This window comes from Typha latifolia, chromosome 15 (assembly GCF_019914945.1).
Source record: "Typha latifolia isolate L0001 chromosome 15, TyphaL0001v2, whole genome shotgun sequence".
Lineage (NCBI taxonomy): Eukaryota > Viridiplantae > Streptophyta > Magnoliopsida > Poales > Typhaceae > Typha > Typha latifolia.
The window spans coordinates 8,926,850-8,946,239 of NC_133100.1; the positions used below are offsets into that span (position 1 = coordinate 8,926,850).

Genomic DNA, 19,390 nt, shown 5'->3' on the forward strand with positions numbered 1-19,390 from the left:
TCCAACTCCACCCCTTTAAGAATTATTCTGATCCCCAATCTCCTCTCCATCCTCCTCCAATCCCAAAATGGGAGCCTAGGATGAGAGCAACCGTGTTCTAAAAATCCGATTTTTTTTCTTCCTTTTCTCGTTTCGTATTGGATTTGGCCCACAACCCACCAATTTTTGCCATAATATCCACCCCCTTCTAGTATAGCCAGCCATGACCGAGGTGCTTCGGTCCCCCTCCCACCTCCCTTCTTCTCCAAGTCCTTCCCTTTCCTGTAACCCGAATGATGGCTCGGCGACCCATTTAAGCAATGGGGATTTGGATGGGGCAGAAGGGGAGGAGGGCCCGAGAGAGGAGAGGAAGAGTGGGAGGAGGAGAAGAGGAGTGGTGGTAGAGCAAGTGGAAGAGGAAGAGGAAGAGGAGAGGAAGAGAAAGGAGCAGCTGTCTGTGTTGGCTTTGCTGCTGACGTTGTTTAGGAAGTCACTGGTTGGGTGCAAGACGGAGGGGGAGGAGGAGCTAGGGTCGATGGAGATCGGATGTCCAACGGACGTGCGGCACGTCGCTCACGTCACGTTCGATCGATTCCATGGGTTCCTCGGGCTGCCCGTCGAGTTCGAGCCGGAGGTTCCGCGAAGAGCTCCAAGCGCCAGGTCCTCTTTCTCTTCTACTTGTTTGCCTTCTTATGTTCCTCGTTTGTTAACTCACGAGTTTGATGGAATTTGGCATTTCCTCGAGTGTGAGAAATTGGACTCCTTTTCCAGCAGAATAAAAGTGAAAGATTGCATCTTTTTAATGATATGAAATTATTAACCAATTTCTCGAAGTTGAAGAGGGTCTTCAGTACTTGAGAAGAGATCTTATCTGATGGTTTTGAGGTTATTAATGGCAATTTCAGTTCTTCAGTGATGGGTTTCTACAATTGGAGCTTTCCCACAAGCAGGTTTACTATTGGAGATAGAGAAAGTTGGATGCTGCCATTCTAAACTTTTTTGCAATTTCTGTTCATTCTGACCTGTGCAGAGTTTTCGACCAATTAATCGAACTCACCGCTCGTATACCATACCGCAGCAATTTTAGTTCCATCCTTTTCTCAAAAGTTTTGAATGGAAATGAGCAAATTTGGACAATCAAACATTGCATAGCTATCCCTCGTTTTTCTGTGAGCTCATCCATTTTGTCAATTCTTTTGTATTTTCTTTTCACTTTGTTTTACCTTTTCTCTGTCAAAGCTTTAACGTTCAGCACTCATATCCTCTCATCCACTTTCCTGATCCTCCCACTTGAGTGATGTCCCCTGTTGCTAATATGACATTGATGGAAGGAGTTGTACGCTTAATAATTTCTCATCAGAACTTTTTGGTGCGCTTTCTCATGTCCCATTCAGTAAAAGCATTTGCCTCATCTTGAATATCTTTTTCATGCAGTGCAACTGTATTTGGTGTTTCAACCGAATCAATGCAGTTGTCTTATGATTCTAGGGGTAATAGTGTTCCAACTATACTCTTGCTAATGCAAAGACGTCTCTATGAGCAAGGCGGGCTTCGGGTATGTCTTCCATTCTTTCTAAATAATGATTTCTCTGATGCTTTTAAGATAAAATTAATCTTGATTTTTAATTGTACAGGCAGAAGGTATTTTCAGAATCAATGCAGAGAATAGCCAAGAGGAGTATGTGCGGGACCAATTAAATAATGGATTTGTGCCAGATGGTATTGATGTTCACTGTTTGGCAGGTCTTATAAAGGTAATCTCTGCCAATTCTCATCTGCAATGGTTTTTAGACCATAGCTTGTGCTGCACGGGGATGTTAAGAACTGTTGCATGAAAATCTAAATTTTGGAATGGGGAAGATTGTTCTAGGATGTGTGAACTGTAAAGAACAGTTGCCAAATTATCCTGAATTAGTATTCTGCAATATCTTTTTATAACCGTAATTTGTGTACAATATGTCTTTTTCAAAAGTAGGAATCCTTTTTTGTGTTTTCTCTATGATCGCTTGCGGCCATACTCTACCCAAAGCGTGATACTTAGTGGTAAGTAAGCTACATCTAAGTTGAGATGCAAGGGTCCATTTCAATGAGATTGAAGACAGTCTACAATAGCTTTTGGATTGTCACCTGCAGCGGCTATACTCTCTGAATCATGGGTAGGAGGTCTATCAAACTGTGCTAGAAAGACTTGATTTTTGGCATATATGATCAGCCAAGATGGACTTATTCCTTGGGAAATTTTGAATTAAGTGAATATTATCTGAAGTTATAATATTTGAGCATCTCTGTTGGACAGTTTTCTTGTGTATAGTTATAGCTTATAAGGATAGTTGATTATTGTGAATTATATCTATACTAATTGTCCCTCTCACTTGATAAGTAATTTGCCACTTACCATCATTTTGTGCCAGATCCATTCTGTAGTGAATGAAGATGATGGTCATAATATTACCATCTGAAATGGTGGACCACGCCCAGAAACCCTTTTCTTTTTGAGTCTATTCTGCTGCTAGATTTTTCTCTACAACTATATTATGATTTAGTCTGTAACATATGAAATATCTGTTCGTAAAATTATATTCAATTAGTGGCTTTTTCATCAGGACAATGATTTCATTAAGCATAAACCATGTATGATGCCAGATTCTCATATACCTTTTCATCTGTAGGCTTGGTTTAGAGAACTTCCAAGTGGGGTGCTGGACTCTCTTCCACCTGAGCAGGTGATGCAGTGTCAATCAGAAGAGGATTGTGCTCAGCTTGCTAAACTTCTGCCACCAACTGAAGCTGCCTTACTTGATTGGGCTATCAATTTGATGGCTGATGTTGTCCAAGAAGAACAGATAAACAAGATGAATGCACGCAATATTGCAATGGTATTTGCTCCAAACATGACCCAGGTAACATGATGTGCATTCATACTCTTCTTTTGCTTCTTTAGCAGTGGTTTTCGTGAGCTGATCTAGATTTTTCTACTTTATTGTCCTTACTATATATGCATGTTGGTGTTAATTACTATGTACTGATCACAGATGGCAGATCCTTTGACTGCGTTGATGTACGCCGTACAAGTGATGAACTTTCTCAAGATGTTGATCCTGAGGATACTTAAAGGGAGACAGGAAACCAATTTAGAGGATGCTTCATCCCATGATATAGATCCATCTGATGAAAATGGTCATCAAAATCCTCGACTTCCTATAGAGACTTGCTGTGAAGAAGGACCAGAACAAAAATTTCTTCCCAAGGAACCTATTTTGGACAGTCCCACACACCTTCCTGAAGAAAATTCCACCACTGATGAGCCAGCTGATAGTTCTCAAGCCTCTCATGCAAAAGGAGCATCAGTGGATTCCCACGATGGACCATCTTCTGGGATTCCAGCATGCACTGATGGCTCAACTAGTGACCCAGACACTGCTACTAATGGTTCTAATAAGACTCATACTAATGCACGTAGGAACAAGACTATCAGGTTTCCAAGTCACAAAAGAGGAGCAAGAAAAGCGAAAGGACAGTCTGTGATAAGAGCAGCACTACCGGCTGACAAGTCAAGGGGGACAAGCATTGTTAGTCGTATTAATTCAAAGTCGGAGCGTGTTGAAGCATGGAGGTGAAATGTTCCACCGGTCTTTCGCCATTCCCATTTACATGCATTTGACAATAGGATTCAGCTGAGTGTTGTGCGTTTGCTTTAGTGATTCTATATGTGATTGGAGTATGATTTTGTGTACTAGTACTTTCTGCACTAACTATTTCTGGTTTCCAAAAACAAATCATTGAGTGATAAAAAGTGTTCCTGTTTTTCTTGTAAATCTTGGTCTTTTGAAATGAACTGCCTGGATGTTCACAAAGTTTCTGAGGCTGGTCTTACTCTCAATGTGACTTTTACTAATAGAAGTGGTCGGCTTGTTTCTCTGTCTGTAAACTTCTTCCACCTATGTGAGATCTGGGTGGACGAGAGCTGTTCTTCTCTTCATCTTCACAAATTTATAGTTTGTAATTTCAATACTCATTGTAGAGAATATAATGGAATTTCTCCCGTTTTTTTTCCTTGAAAAAACAAGTCAACACTGAAAGTTACCATGAGAGCATGAAACATGATTGTTACTATGCCACGCACAAGCTTTGATACGTCGACATCAACTTAAATTGAAAGAACCAGCACATATATATTACTCTTGAGGAGCAATGCCAGCTTCAGCCGAGTTCCTGTACCTCTAGATCAAAGGCGTCGGCTCTGAGAGCTTGGACTGTATACGTACTAGCAATTAAGTAACACTTGAGGGTTTTACAATTAGAAACACTAACATTTGATGATAGATGCATAACAGTATCAAAGCTTGATTGTATCGCATGATTCAGATTCCATGGCAAACAGACAAAAGAACAATCTAATACATGAGGGTAAACACTGAGAAGTTCATGCGTACTGATTTGGACTAAATTAGATAAGGTGACGGAAATATGGGACAAGGATCATTTGACAATTTCTAGGTTGATACAACCATGAATCCTTTCTCCCAGTAGAGACATTTCAACAGAGTTGAAAGATTGTGTTTCCTCAACTTATGATAATTGTACATTTTTTCTGTCTTCAAGACATCTTATTTTATGGTCACGATTTCATTTCATGTATCCAGAGCATCAACATCATGAAGAAGATTTTTGGCCATCGAGTGTCAGGAGCACTTTGTACAGATCTGGACGCCGATCCCTAAACACACCCCAACCATGCCTCTGGGACTTGATTTTGTCCAGGTCAAACTCTGCAACCAGCACATCTTCATCTTTGTCATTTGCGAGCACTGCCATTTCTCCGGTTGGCCCTGCGTTTTTGCATGGTCAGTTAGTGGAATACTAGGGAATAGTGATGACTTCTAAGCTCTAACAGACTGCATCCACAAACCAAAATGGAAATACCAGCTATGAATGAGTTCCCATAGAATTTTATCACACTGTCACCATGCTCAGTTTGGATCGTCTCCGTCCCAATACGGTTAGAAGCCACTAATGGAACCTGTGTCATATTAAACATTACGCTGATAGATGGGGGGATGAAACTATGCAAAGGTGAGGAGATTGGCTTAACCAGCAAGTCAAGCCATGTACTCAAGAAACTAGGCGCAACACCAATTAGAAGAGTGGATGAAAGATTACCAAATTAGCCCCAGCATGGCCTTGCATGACACGCTTCCAATGTTCACGGGAGTCAAGCCCTGCATCTTGCGGTTCAGATCCAATTGCAGTAGGATACATAAGTATTTCTGCGCCTTGAAGAACCATACTGCGTGCAGCCTCTGGGAACCACTGATCCCAGCAAATTGCTGCCATAGAAAGGAAGCAACCACTTTAGTCAAATAACTACTTCGAGTATCTAAGGGTAAGCATATTAATCAAATTTCAAAGAGGAGAATGTAATGGCAAATCATCCTTCATCAACCTATTACCCTTAATTCCTTAAACAACAGGACTTAGTATTCAGTATCATCCTAAAAGAAAAGGTATAGCATTTTCAGTAATTTCGACAACTAAAATGTCATTAATACATTGTGCAACAAAATTCTAACTAGCATTCTTAAATAAGTGAATAACTTACCAACTCCAATTTTGGCAAACTTAGTACTGAAAACCTGTTTCACTTGGCAGCATTGAACATTGTTAGTTCAAATTTCAAAAGGGAGGGGAGCATTAAGAAGATAGGTAATGCGTAACACCAAAAGATTATCAAAATAAACTGCAATTATGATCAGCTATGTTATAAATTATTATCCATAATATATGACTAAACATAAAACCAAAATTTACCTTGAAACCTGTATCACCATAATTGAAGTAATACTTCTCTTGATATCCTGGAAAAAATAAATTGCGCCAGTTAACATGAAAGAAATAGATCATGCAATAGTTGAGTTAATTTTTGCTATCTGGTACATGCCTGGCCCATCTGGAATATGTGATTTCCTGTATAACCCAAGATCTGTCCCATCAGCATCTATCATTGCTACAGAATTGTAATGGGCATTATTTGCTTCTTCAAAGAAACTAACAGGTATCACAACACCCAACTCCTTTGCAAGTGTCTGCATCCTGTGAATACAAATGTGACCCATGACTCTATACAGTGGAGTATCTTACAATTGTGGGATTCCCTTTATAAGGCCTACCTTAAAATTGTGGGATTCCCTTTGTAAGGCCTAGCTCGTCGAAAGAAATCCTCCCTTTGAGCTTGACAGAAATAATAGCCTTCAAATAGTTCCTAAGACATATGACACAAAGCTTATAAAACAGAAGCACAAGAAAGTTATTTCTGTTGTTACTATTTTTATCTTAAATCAGACAAACAGCTTTTCTACGTGCAAATATAGAGCAAGTAAATTGCCAACTGAATATCCAAATATACAATCAACAAAAGCGATCCAACAACAAGCCAACTGGAAGACAATCAGTAAAAGAAAAAAAAGAGAGATTCTAGTTGCTAGAAGCCTGTGAAAGCATCATAGAATAGCACATATAAAAAGAAATGCATACATAGAATAGCCACAAAGCTGAAGAGGAGGAAGACCAAGTATTTTAACATATGAAAGCAAAAATATGCAATAATCTGCTCTGGTTCCTAGCGTTTCCACAGTTCTAAAGTTAAAGCATAAATGACGCACAAAATTGACCAGCAGTCTTAACCATTCATCTAAAGTTAGAAAACTAGGACAGGAAACAAAGATAATAATCTAAAGGAACAACATAAGATGTGTATCAAGATATATACACCTGAATGAGGACAATATTAGCACCCTTCTGATGAGCTGCTCTAATTAACCTGCACAGAAGTACTATTTTAGGTTCTGACTCTCTCTCTCTCTCTCTCAAAAAAAAAAAAAAAAAAAAAAAGAGAGAGAGAAAACAATGAAGAACAATATATCCACCTTAGATGGATAATTAATTATATAGTCTCTAGGCAAACAACAATTTTCTCACTCATTACCGACATTGAGATCATAAGGAAGCACAAAATCCTCTTTGTTTAGCCTCTCTAGGAAGATGTACATAGTAATTGGCCTTTTCTTTGCTAATTAGCCCAGAAAATAACGGTTCAGAGAAATCCCTCCATCAAAGTATCGATAAGGCATCGTCTCCTCGAATAAATTTCTGTTGATACAAATCTCAACCATCCTCGTAAATCCTAATCCGTTTGTGTAATCTCCGAAACACACCTAAACCCTGATGAAACAACGGAATCATCAAAGAGAAAGAAGTATGGGAGATGAAAGGAAGAACCTTTCAGCGGTGTCGACGTTCTCGGATTCGGAGTCGGAGCAAGCGAACTGGACGGTGGCAAGGACCACCTTGCGTCGGCCGCCGTTCTCCATTCCTTGCGAGCTTCTTTTTGCTCCTCTCCTTCACTCTCTTAGCAAAGGAACCCTGCAAGGAAAAGGCGAAGGGAAGAATGACACTCATGAGTCTCAGACTCGCTCCTTATGAAGGTGAGCTTCCACACTGATGGGCTCCAGTGCTGGGCCGGATTCCGATCATATTAGCCCGATATTTTGGCACGAACTAGTTTATTTTTATTTTTATTTTTATTTTACAAACCACATGCTATATTTCACATATTTTATAATTCAAACCTTATTCTTAAGAATTTTATAATCTAACTCCTCATTTCTTTTTTAACTAACTAACATTAACTAAACTACTAAAATACTCTCACTTCTCTATGCCTCCTTTTTATCCCTCCATTGTATTTGTTCATTTTTTTCGACTACTTTCTTTTTCTCTTCTCATATTTTACTAATTTGATAAAAAATATAAAATAAAAATAAAAAGAACATATATAATTTAAATATTTTATAAAATATTTAATATATTATAAAAAATATTTCTTTTATAATATTAAAATTATAAGAAAAAGAAAAGATCTCCTAAGTTATAAAAACAACACGTTGTCTTTTATTTTAAAAATAGAAAAATAAAATAAAATGCTGCTTATTTAACTTTGGAAACTATTTTTTATAAAATTTTACCTTCCGCTAGCAAAATTTATTCAAAGATATTAATGTTATTTTATATCTATAATTATTTTAACTAATCTATATAATAATTGGTTGCTTAGGAAAAGTAACGATGGAGTCTGGATGATAATCTGATAGGATATGAATAATAATAATAAAAATAAATGTAGGGTTCATTTATAAATTTCTTTTAACTTTATGAATCACCCTCTAACCATATTAATATTAATAACATTTCAAATGGCTATTTTATCCGCAAATTTTCTTTCTTCGAAGGAAAAAATAATATCTAGAGGATCCAATATTCATGATGCGATATTTATATATTATTTGTTTAATTAAAAAGTTAATCGGTAATTAATGGAAGGAGCGTTAAGCTGTTAAAGTAATCTTCATGAAAAATGAGCAACAGTATTATCTCATAATTATCCTCAAATCTATTCTTCATGAACCATCGAGAATAATCCTCGTCGAATAGTTATCCACTTATCCTCCGGATAACCTTTATTTGAAAGCTTTATTCCGCGAGAAACATTGTCGTGGTTTTCCAAAACCACTTATATGCAACAGTGGGGCCCAGTCGGTTTTCTTCGTCCTTATCGCCTCCCTGTTCGTCGTCTCCTTTATATTATCGCCATTTATATACTAGCTTTAGTAGCCTTGTTGGGGAGCAAGTCTAAACCATGGCTATAAGATCCGCTACCATGCGACTCTCCCGCTTATCTCAACCGAGAATAGCGGCGAAGATGGAAGGAATAGTTGGTGGTCGGATGAGTACTCCTCGCTATTTTAGCGATGGCAAAGGGAGAGTCCTCGGCGAGGAGGAGAGAGCAGCAGAGAATGTATACATCCAGGTCTCTATTCGATCCCTCTTCCTAGTACTTCTTCGTTAGTGGCCATTGGTAAAGCTTGGCTTAGTGTTTAATGGACTGGTATTTACGCTTTTGTGTAGAAAATGGAGAGGGAGAAGATGGAGAAGTTGAGGAGGAAGGCTGAGAAAGAGAAGGCTGAGAAAGAGAAGGCGAAAGTTGGCAAGGTGAGGATGTCTCTTTCCGTCTTCCTTTCTGATTTCTAATCCTCGTGTGTTGCTTAAATTTTAGGTTAATTAAGGGGAAATCATTCTGTAAATACTACTAACCTGCTCTTTTTAATATTATTTATCTTTGACAGGATGCAGAGGAGCCTCATAGAGGTTGATGAAGGATGGACTAACGATGAATAAACTTATCTGTAACCAGCGTTAATGCTGGAATAACCTGTAATGTTTGTATAAATGAAGTTCTTAATTACCTCTGTGGATTTTTCTTTGTAAATGAACTATTAATGTTGTTAAAGAACTATCTAATCTCTGCGCTGTATCATAGCAAGCAGTTTATTTTGAAGAAAGATTTATGGATCTCTTGCTGTCATAACAGTAGCTTACTTGCGTTTCTGAGTGGCATCTGGATGAGAGTAGTAAATTAAAGACTTAAAAACTCTATTAGCAGCCACTGGTGGATTTTAAGTATGAACATCAAAGTTAAGATACCATCCGATTTTGATTCCTCAAAGACTAAAATTAATGCGCGATGATTAAAGGCTTTAATAATGGTTTTAATCTAAATGATTGTAGTTTAGTACTTGTAAAATGTTTTATGACCTAATTAATAATTAATAGTAGCTTAAAAAAATGGAAAAAAGGCACGGCGTCCGCCGGTCACGTGCATGACTCCGTTGCTCTTCCGTTATAACGGAAGAAAAATCCAATCTTATCTTGTCCTTCTCTCCCACTTCCCTCCTCTTCTTCCTCAGTCCTCGCTCATGGAGACGCTCTCCTTCTCCGGCGTCGCTTCCCGCCACCTCTCCACTTTCCCGCCCACCCTCCCTTCCCGCGCTTCTGTCCGCAGCTCGAAAAGCGCGGGAAAGCAGACGCTTACGGCGCACTCCTCTTCGTGGACGGGCACCTCCGTCTCCCTCGGCTCTTCTCCTTCAAATCCCTTCTCTGTAAGCCCTAATGCTGCAAAATTGAGTACAAAATTGCCTCCTTTATCTCCCTTTCTTCTCTAAGACTGTGTTTGACGTGGAGTTGTATACCGTCTTGTTTTGTTTCAGAGGGAAGTGTGGAGTTGGGTCTACTCGGAATCCCGCAATGTTAGTCGAGGAGGATGCCTGGAAGTGAGGGCTGAGATGTTCGGGCAGCTAACGAGTGGGCTTGAGACGGCATGGAACAAGCTCAGGGGTGTAGGTCTGCTCCTCTTCCATTATTTCCCTCTTTTAAGTTAATATATTTCAGAGTTGTTTGTCTTGTTTAGGTTGCATACTATATGTTTGTAATATGTCAATCTTAGAAAGCTAGTATCCAAGCGTAACTGCAGGCAGTCTTAGCTACAGTATCAGCTCTTGCTAATGGAACTTTTCCATGTTTCAGATACTTTGACAAAGGAGAACATTGCTGAACCAATGCGGGATATCAGAAGGGCTCTCTTGGAAGCAGATGTGAGTTGGTTGTGTTAGTCTCATGGATTTGATGCACAGTGATATTTTTTCTTTCCCTATGTCCTATCTTATTTAGTTGTAACTCTTACTTCATTCAGGTAAGCTTACCAGTTGTAAGAAGGTTTGTGCAATCTGTTAGTGAACAAGCTGTTGGCACTGGGCTGATCAGAGGGGTGCGGCCTGACCAACAATTAGTGAAGGTATGTAATTCTGTTGTTACTGGTGGATCACTTTACATATAACTACCAAAAGAATTAGAGGTCTATTAGTTTGGCTCAATTGCCCTGGTTCAGTAACTGAACAAGTGAGTACGATGAAAATTCGTATTTGAAACTTTTGTGTCCTGGCCATTGCACAATAATAATATTCTCAAGAAATTGATGCATTGGGAGGATGGAGCAATAACATCTCTTCAAATTGCAGACCGTGCGCGACGAACTTGTGAAACTCATGGGTGGAGAAGTGTCCGACTTGGTATTTGCTAAATCTGGCCCCACAGTATTCTTATTAGCAGGCCTACAAGGTGTTGGGAAAACTACTGTTTGTGCAAAGCTTGCTTTCTATCTTAAGAAACTGGTGAAATTCATAACTCTTATATTTACTAGGGATTGTGCATATGGTTGTTTGACACTAATACTTGAAACATGGATTACAGGGCAAGAGCTGTATGCTTGTTGCTGCAGATGTGTACAGACCTGCTGCTATTGACCAACTTGTAATACTGGGTGAACAGGTGAGCCTAATGGGTTGAGATATTCTTCCAAAGTGTTATAAACAAAGGATTGATTTATTGAACTTCTCATGCATGTTGCATCTTTCTGAGTTGATAAGTTGGAAATTGGAAACTTTGAAACCTCATGTGACACAATATTGTTAAATGCCTCCTAGGCCATTATAGTTGGTTTTAGGTTTCTTTCTTTCTAGCATATCTTCTAAAGCACAAGTATGAGATCTTCCTAGTGTTGTGGCTTGTGACCTATCATTTGGTTTAAACAATGACATGTAGTATTCTAAACTGGATTTCTGTTTCTGTATTTCGACAAGTCATTCACTATATCTCTCATTCTTCTATAGAATTTCTGCTATGTAGATTATCTATGTGTCATTTAGGGTGTTTTTATTGCAAGTTTTAAGATGTAACAGGTGGGTGTACCAGTTTATTCTGAAGGAACAGATGTAAGGCCTTCAGAAATTGCCAAGCATGGTTTGGAAGAGGCTAAAAGGAAGAAGATTGATGTTATTATAGTGGATACTGCTGGGAGACTGCAGGTCAGCTTACAGCCCTCCTTTGTTTATTTCCTTTCTCTCTATTAATTGATACACTTCCGTCTACCAAGATAATTTCATAATTTTCTTTTGCCTCAATATATAAATCTGATGGTCCTCTTGGCATTAAATGCATATCAAGGTATACTCTATGTGGCTGTAGAAGTTGAACCTCTATCGTATCACCATATCAGCATCTTCTGAATACTGCATTACTGTATCTTTCCATGCAACTAGAACTTTTCTACTTTATAATTGTGTTTCCAATTAATATCATGAAATTTTTGCCATTTTGTCACGGTTATAATGTTTGATCTTTTGTTAATACTTAACACTTCAATAAATTGGTTGTTTAGTTATGGATATTAAGTGATGATACTGGAAGAAATAACTTAATATCGAATCTCAACTGTGACTGCTTGAATGAACAATAGAAAAGTTGTATGCCACATGATAAGTTTCAGTTTTCTGTAAAAAATATGTCAATGCGCCAAAGTATTTGTTACTGTAAGTTTTGCAACTCCTCATGTCATGACTCACTACTTTGGCATAAAAATACTACTCCTTGTTGAATTCTGTCTGCCCCCTTTATCAATCAGATCGATAAAACAATGATGGATGAGTTGAAGGAAGTAAAGCAGGCTGTAAGTCCTACAGAAGTTCTGCTTGTGGTGGATGCAATGACTGGGCAAGAAGCAGCAGGTATGCAAATCCTAATTTTTACCATGTTATGCGGGATTCTCTTCTCAAATAGTTGAACCATTACAAGTTTGTTCTTCCTTATTTTCTTGATAGATAAAGTGTTTGTTCTTACTCTTTTTAGCTTGTGCTTTCTTCCAGCATTGGTTACGACATTCAACATAGAGATTGGTATTACTGGTGCTATACTGACAAAGTTGGATGGTGACTCCAGAGGTGGAGCAGCTTTGAGTGTTAAAGAGGTTTCTTGTTTTTAGCTCAGAAGTTTCAACTTTTGCTCATGACATATATTTCGTATCTAAGATATCTTTGGTCATTTGCTCTAAAGCGAGCACCTTTTTTTGGTCATCCTAGGAATAATATACCTTTGATTATCAAGAAACAATATGTTACTCATCCCAATGGAACACCTGTTTAGTACTTTCCTGTATTCTGCCTCTTCTCGTAGCTTGATAAGATCTTCATTTAATGGGCAGAAGGGTGGATAACAGTGACACATGTCTCCATATAGTTATGCAGGTATTACGCAAATTTTATTCTCTCATACTTCATATTGGATGATGCGGACAGGTGTCAGGAAAGCCAATTAAGCTTGTGGGGCGAGGGGAACGAATGGAAGACCTTGAGCCTTTCTATCCTGACCGCATGGCGGGGCGTATATTAGGAATGGGAGATGTTCTCTCATTTGTGGAGAAAGCACAAGAAATCGTAAGTCTCTGCTGTCGTCCATCTCTGTTCCTGTTTGTTTCCTTTCATCTTTTCTTTGTATGGTGATGCTTTATTGTATGGTGACCTGAATAATGCAAGTAGATGCGTCAAGAAGATGCTGAGGAATTACAGAAGAAGATTATGAGTGCAAATTTTGACTTCAATGACTTTTTAAAGCAAACAAGAGCTGTTGCACAAATGGGTTCTATGAGCCGTGTAATTGGAATGATCCCAGGAATGGCGAAGGTAATGCTAACTTTTCAGTTTAGCATATTTGTTGTTTTATGAATAATGGAAATAAAGTGAAACATATAAATGTGAGTTCTGAGTCTTCTCAATGTTCACATACCAGTCTTTCTGAAACATATGGGAATGAAAGTGCTGAGAATTTTTTTTGCTTTAAATAGGTTACTCCAGCGCAAATTCGTGAAGCAGAGAAAAGTTTGAAAGTAATGGAATCAATGATTAATGCAATGACCCCTGGTATGTGTAATCACTGGCTTTTGAAGATATTGATCTCAGTGTGACTTCATCCTGTACTCTTGCAGTATCTTTCAGAGAGTTCTAGGTCTTCAATCATTTGAACATTTATGGTCTTTGTTCATGTCTATGCTATATAAAGTACATAATCCAAGTCCTTCTCTACTACGCTTATAAGGTTCTTTTGTTCTCTCTAAAAATTTTAACCTGGATTAAACTTTGGCGTCAAGTATGTGCTCCATTGGTAAAAACAGATTTATAGTAAACTTTTTGTGGCAGATCAAAATCTTGGGACCTCTCCTTCACTCAGCTCCAAATCACAAATATCTTAGGACCCCATTTATGTTTTGTTGTACTACAAATATTGTTTCTATGATAATGGCACAGTGCCCAATTGCCCAATGTAGAAGTGCTTATAAATTGCGGTTTATAGAAGTTGCCAATTTCCATTGGAATGTACAACAACATTGCCTGCTTTAACATTGATTTATCATCATTAACATGTAGAGGAACGGGAAAAGCCAGAGCTGTTAGCTGAATCGCCTGCTAGGAGGAAAAGAATTGCTACAGAGTCTGGAAAGACAGAACAGCAGGTTTTTCTCTCTGAAGTTCTCTGACTCTTTACTTGGAGTTAGATCAGTCTAAATCTGTCCACTTGGAACATATTAGTAAAGTTTTCTGCATCTTTGAGTAAAATGTAATAATATTTTATTTGTTAGGTGAGCCAACTGGTTGCTCAGCTTTTTCAAATGCGTGTCCGAATGAAGAATTTGATGGGGGTTATGGAAGGAGGTTCGATCCCTGCATTGAGTGATCTTGAAGAATCACTCAAAGCTGAACAGAAGGTATTCTCTGGTGGAACACTACACTTAGAAATGCAGATAAACTTTGTTAATTAGGACAAGTTCCAGCTTCGATTGTGTTTCTCTGGTGGCTTGATGGATAACTGTTCATGTCTTCAATATGGAAAAGCGGGCAATAAATAAATTCTGATATACTATAGCACTATTTCATTGGTCAAGTTAGAAGCTACATGATCACATTGCTATCATTTACTGCACACTGACATAGAATTAAAAATATGCATCTAAAAGTTGCTGTACATTCAATTTTGTTTTTGCTACATTCAATTTTGAAATGGTTGATTTATCTATAACTACTGATTGTAATAGTCATAAATTCTTAACTATGACTTATGGTTCTTTTACTTCCATATGCCATTTATGTGTCTATTTTCTATCCTTATGATTGTTCACGGGACCTGCTTCTATTAGGCACCTCCTGGTACTGCTCGGCGGAAGAGGAGATCAGAATCCCGGAGGCTGTTTGCAGATTCAGCAGCAAGACCATCCCCGCGTGGTTTTGGAACAAACACTTGAGGGGAAATTGCAGACCGGCTTAGTCTTGAAAGAAATTAGTTGCTGTATGCTTGCTGTAGAGTGTTCCATAGTTTCTCCTCCAGTTTTGCAATTTGTAAGCTAATTTAAAGATTCACAGAAGGTCAGGGTTCATTTTCCTTGTATGGAAATATCGGACAACGAAAAGTTTAATGACATAAATCTTCTGAAACTTTGCATGCTCCTCACACTGGCTTCAGCATGAGCTGATGACATTGAATTCATGTGGTTTTTCTCCTTTTATATCAAGTGTAGTCGATATGGTAATAGATTCTGAGACATAGATGAAGAGGAAACTTTCTTTATTTCACTAAATTAGTGTTTGGTGATGGAAGCAATTCATATCTTTCCAGCTTAAGCATTATTGGTGATCATTCATCAGAGCTGTGTTGTTTAATAAGTTGTGAAAGTTAGAAGTAATCAACATAACTAGATGATATGCATGGATGGTGGACAGGAACAGTATTTAATACGTCTGGTAATTACGAAACCTTTTATGCTATGGTATTTGATATATTTCTCTTTGGGTTAATTATTACAATCTAAATATTTTTGTAGGTTACAATGTTCTCTCTAAATTTTAGATCTAAATGAAAATACAAACGGCAATGATAAAATACACTTAATGACTACTATACCTCTAATTAATATATTATAATATTATTAAATTTTAAATAAAAATAAAAAATAACATAATTACTCTCTCGTCTCTCTTCGGTCTTCATTTGTTTCTTCTACCTTTGTAGGCATTGGGCATCGATAGCAATGGGCAAGCAGATAAGTGATGACAGCGATTGGCACACGAGCTGAAGGGCTACGACAGCGAGTTTGTTGCCGCCTCCCTATCCCACACTGCACAGGCCTCGTCGATAAGCAAGAGCAAGTCGTGAGTAGTATAATGAAGATGATGGGAGGGAGAGACAAGAATGGAAGAACAAAAGATGAACGTATATTTGTCCACTATTGTTCCCATTAAAATAAAATCAAATTCTTTTTTCTCTAATAAGAGTATCTAAGTCATTTCGTAACTGGTGTATTTTGATATGACTGTCATGTAAGCTGACTTGTCTAATTTTTCTGATGGTATATTAACGGAAGAGTATGTTAAAATTTTTCTAAAGTTTAGAGGGAATATTTGTAACGTAAAAGAGTTCAGGGATCCTATGAAAATTAGGTATAGTTTAGGATGGTATTGTGAAACCAGAGTATAGTTCAAATGGTGTAGATGTAATTAAGCCTCTCTTTTTGTATTTGCTCGCAACGAAGAAGTCGCTCAGCCTTAGCCGACTTCTAAAAGGTCGTCGGAAATAAGCTAACTACGCTGCCGACTATCCTTGATACATATCGGAGGCTCGAATTATTCCAACGGCCTAGATCATTTTGTATGATTTCATCACAGCCGTCCGCATGTTAGATTTACGTGAGAGAAACCCTAGCCTTAAGTACGCCTATCATATTTCTCCTCTCGGTCTTCAACCGTCTTTCTCTTCCTTCTCGGGCCGCGGCTGCTTCCCTTCTTCTTGAGGCCGGATCTCCAAGCCCTAGAAAAAGCTTCCTGGAATGGTAATGGTGTCTACCTATCTTCCTCCAGTTCTCTACTGGATTCGCTACCTGTGTTTCTTTTGCTCTGTTCCTAAGCTTTGTGCTTTGATTTGTGGTCCCAGGCGCCGAAGAAGGAGAAGGCTCCTCCCCCGTCCTCGAAGCCGGCCAAGTCTGGCGGAGGGAAGCAAAAGAAGAAGGTAATGAGATAGCGTTAGGGATAGGATTAGGTTTAGAGTGTTGGGGTTTACGTAATTATCGATGCTTACTGTTCAGGTTTTGGATTGCAGAAGTGGAGCAAGGGAAAGCAAAAGGAGAAGGTGAACAATGCTGTGTTGTTTGACCAAGCGAACTACGATAAGATGCTGTCGGAGGTCCCTAAGTACAAGCAGATTACTCCCTCCGTGCTTTCCGAGAGATTGAGGGTAAAAAGATTTCGGCTTTCCGTTGACCTTTTTTTCAGTGATATAAGTTTGCCATATTTTGTCTAGTGAACTTACCTCCAGTAAACTACTATGTTTTCTTACGTGTTAGATGTGGGATATTAGTCAATCATAAATCTCTTACAATTTTAGGTACTTTATGTTAGATCTTCGATAGCATGTAAATTGTGAGGTCAGACACGCTTATACAAAGGAATGGGATGGAAACTCAAGCTTATTTTTAATTGCTTTCTGGCAGAAACCACTGTGGCCTGGACGTTGTCTGTATAATTTAGACAGCTTGGGTGATCAGGCTGCTTGCACAATGCTTTTCTTCCTAACCACCTTTTCAATTACAGTAGACAGGACAAGCCACCTGGCTGCTTTTTTAACAAAATATTTAATCTAGCTATTTATATTTCATAAATGTGGATATATTGGACCTCATTTTATTATCATATCAACTTTACCATTTCCCTGAATGAGATGTCTAATCACATTTGCAATGGTCTTTTTATTATATGTAAACTTATATTTTTTATAGAGATATTGATATGTTTAGGTAAACATGTATTTGGGCATATCTTTGACATGTAAATCTACTATCGATATCAAGCTGTGACACGGTGATGCTATTTGGTATAAATTTACAGAACACATGTCTATCTTTTTATTGTTTTTTCTCAATAAATGGAATGATTTGAATGCTTTTAAATGTATTGGTTTGGCCTCATCTATTTTTCTGTAAATTTTGCATACTTCTGTGGGGGGTAAATAACCTATAGTCCTACAAGAGCAGATTGCTCAGGTTTGGTGCTCCACTTTTCGTTTCAAAGCTTGTTTTATAAGAATTTATAGTGTAGACAAACAGGAAAATGTTGTTATAGTGTACAGTGACTGTCCAAGCTAACATTATAACCTTATGCAAGCCTTCATTTTTTGACTAGCAATCTCAAACCAATTGTCAAATACTTTTAATTGTCCTAAATGGTGGCGAATATTAGGTGATCTATTCATGACTAATTTAGGTATAGTGGGTCAGTTTGTGGCGAATATTTGGTGATCTATTCATGACTAATTTAGGTATATATATCATGCTTACTTCTTACACATATGTGTCTTTGCTGTGGTCATATCTTCATCATGGGGCCATTGTTAACTTGGATTGTCTACACATTCTTTTTTCTTCAATGGCTTGTATTGTATATATAATATATCTTCAAATATGTTCATGACAAATCAGGTTTCACAATGTTAGCTATATTACTATATCAAGTTATTATTCTGCATAATATACTTAGTTCTGCAAAGTGTAATACAAAAATTTGCAGGACTATAACCATCTATTCTTGCTTTCAGTTTTTATATAACTTTTTTCAGCTTAATTTGGCATTATATATTACGCAATACCGTGTTAAATGTTGCCTTTGGAATCAAGATACTATGCTCTCTGCAGTACTGTAGTCCACCACAGCCTTATATTTCCTTTGTTGAATGATTGTTTGATATTCCTTGTAGTTTCTGTTAGTAAATTTCCTACTTCTCTAATATTTGTGATCTGCATTTAATTTTTTCAGATCAACGGATCTCTGGCCAGAAGGGCTATAAAGGATCTGATGGCAAGGGGTGCTATCAGGATGGTATCGGCACATGCCAGCCAGCAGATCTACACAAGAGCTACCAATACCTAGAGGGAGCTTCTGCAATATATAGATTCTCTAGGAGTCGAATTTGCAGTTTTGCTATTGGTTTCTGGATATTCATTTTTGAGATGTTCTGAATTTATGCTTTTGTTTTGCACTTGTTATAAACGAGTCGGTTAAGATTTGGATTCTATGCATCTGGTGGTGATTTCTAATGTTATCAGTTTTAGCTTGGTATCGCATTGTGTTAAGTTAAATATATGTTATCACCCTCAATTTATGCTCAAAATTATTTTATTCCTATATTTTAAAAACTCTTTAATTAGTCATTATAATTTAAGTGGGATAGTTTTTATTTATTAAATTGGTCATTTTGGTAATGCTTTGTTAAATTTGTCAATAAAACGATATGGGTGACACTGGTATCACTGGCTAGGTTGAAGCCTTGTTGCTTAGGTCAATGATTGTTCTCATTCACATCTTTACTTAGAAATATTGAACAACAGACGAAATCAAATCATCCAAATTTAACTATAAACAACAGACGTAAACAAAAATTTCATCCAAATTAGATATCAAATCATCAATTTAATTATATATGCTGATAATCTATCTAAATACACTGAAATCAACTGAGTCACAAATTTGAGGATTCTAAACTGGGTGTAAATTTAGGAGTATAATCAACAGAATGTAAGCGAAGCAACATTATATATTTAACTATAAGAAATAAATGCACAATTTTTTTTTCCAAGATGAGTATCTTACAGTAT

At 37.7% G+C, this 19,390-nt stretch overlaps 4 protein-coding genes across 5 annotated transcripts in view; 3 read left to right on the plus strand and 1 right to left on the minus strand.

The window, feature by feature from the left end:
- The window catches only part of LOC140802147 (rho GTPase-activating protein 4), a 3,989-nt gene extending 156 nt beyond the window's left edge, over positions 1-3,833 (plus strand). Inside the window, exons 1-5 of the mRNA XM_073157590.1 lie at positions 1-639; positions 1,414-1,534; positions 1,614-1,733; positions 2,649-2,879; positions 3,012-3,833. The exon at positions 1-639 is cut by the window's left edge and continues 156 nt beyond it. Coding sequence (XP_073013691.1) covers positions 203-639; positions 1,414-1,534; positions 1,614-1,733; positions 2,649-2,879; positions 3,012-3,596 — 1,494 coding nt within the window. The 5' untranslated portion in view covers positions 1-202 and the 3' untranslated portion in view covers positions 3,597-3,833. The remainder of the gene's footprint in view (positions 640-1,413; positions 1,535-1,613; positions 1,734-2,648; positions 2,880-3,011) is intronic.
- Positions 3,834-4,322: 489 nt separating this feature from the next.
- Positions 4,323-7,482, minus strand: LOC140801836 (N-carbamoylputrescine amidase). 2 transcript variants are annotated; one of them, XM_073157159.1, is made up of 9 exons: positions 7,255-7,482; positions 6,748-6,796; positions 6,147-6,238; positions 5,918-6,069; positions 5,788-5,834; positions 5,579-5,612; positions 5,140-5,306; positions 4,903-4,999; positions 4,323-4,808 (listed from the first exon to the last, which is right to left on the minus strand). In XM_073157159.1, exons 1-9 carry the CDS (start codon positions 7,344-7,346, stop codon positions 4,633-4,635), a joined length of 906 nt encoding a protein of 301 aa, XP_073013260.1. In that variant the 5' UTR covers positions 7,347-7,482; the 3' UTR covers positions 4,323-4,632. The 2 variants fall into 2 exon arrangements, with proteins under 2 accessions (XP_073013260.1, XP_073013261.1); XM_073157160.1 differs by having other exon boundaries at positions 6,962-7,430.
- A 2,267-nt stretch (positions 7,483-9,749) lies between these two features.
- On the plus strand, positions 9,750-15,185 carry LOC140802340 (signal recognition particle subunit SRP54, chloroplastic). The gene is made up of 15 exons (XM_073157836.1): positions 9,750-9,971; positions 10,080-10,212; positions 10,396-10,463; positions 10,562-10,663; positions 10,887-11,039; positions 11,119-11,196; positions 11,607-11,732; positions 12,329-12,431; positions 12,570-12,670; positions 12,999-13,136; positions 13,239-13,382; positions 13,544-13,619; positions 14,124-14,209; positions 14,336-14,461; positions 14,891-15,185. Exons 1-15 carry the CDS (start codon positions 9,789-9,791, stop codon positions 14,993-14,995), a joined length of 1,722 nt encoding a protein of 573 aa, XP_073013937.1. The 5' UTR covers positions 9,750-9,788; the 3' UTR covers positions 14,996-15,185.
- A 1,198-nt stretch (positions 15,186-16,383) lies between these two features.
- On the plus strand, positions 16,384-18,832 carry LOC140802316 (small ribosomal subunit protein eS25-like). Its single transcript, XM_073157801.1, has 4 exons — positions 16,384-16,576; positions 16,678-16,752; positions 16,843-16,977; positions 18,552-18,832. The coding sequence occupies exons 1-4, from the start codon at positions 16,574-16,576 to the stop codon at positions 18,663-18,665; spliced, it is 327 nt and encodes a 108-aa protein (XP_073013902.1). The 5' UTR covers positions 16,384-16,573; the 3' UTR covers positions 18,666-18,832.
- Positions 18,833-19,390: the final 558 nt, after the last annotated feature.

What these genes read in the sequence shown, in the direction of transcription:
- LOC140801836 (XM_073157159.1), bottom strand. Translation starts at nt 7,346, where the DNA reads ATGGAGAACGGCGGCCGACGCAAGGTGGTCCTTGCCACCGTCCAGTTC. An exon ending in AACGTCGACACCGCTGAAAG is followed by an intron (nt 6,797 to 7,254) that starts GTTCTTCCTTTC and finishes ACTTCTGTGCAG; the next exon opens with GTTAATTAGAGCAGCTCATC. An exon ending in GCCATGCTGGGGCTAATTTG is followed by an intron (nt 5,000 to 5,139) that starts GTAATCTTTCAT and finishes AATATGACACAG; the next exon opens with GTTCCATTAGTGGCTTCTAA.
- LOC140802340 (XM_073157836.1), top strand. Translation starts at nt 9,789, where the DNA reads ATGGAGACGCTCTCCTTCTCCGGCGTCGCTTCCCGCCACCTCTCCACT. An exon ending in CTGACCAACAATTAGTGAAG is followed by an intron (nt 10,664 to 10,886) that starts GTATGTAATTCT and finishes TTCAAATTGCAG; the next exon opens with ACCGTGCGCGACGAACTTGT. An exon ending in CACTCAAAGCTGAACAGAAG is followed by an intron (nt 14,462 to 14,890) that starts GTATTCTCTGGT and finishes TGCTTCTATTAG; the next exon opens with GCACCTCCTGGTACTGCTCG.
- LOC140802316 (XM_073157801.1), top strand. An exon ending in GAGGGAAGCAAAAGAAGAAG is followed by an intron (nt 16,753 to 16,842) that starts GTAATGAGATAG and finishes TTTGGATTGCAG; the next exon opens with AAGTGGAGCAAGGGAAAGCA. An exon ending in TGCTTTCCGAGAGATTGAGG is followed by an intron (nt 16,978 to 18,551) that starts GTAAAAAGATTT and finishes TAATTTTTTCAG; the next exon opens with ATCAACGGATCTCTGGCCAG.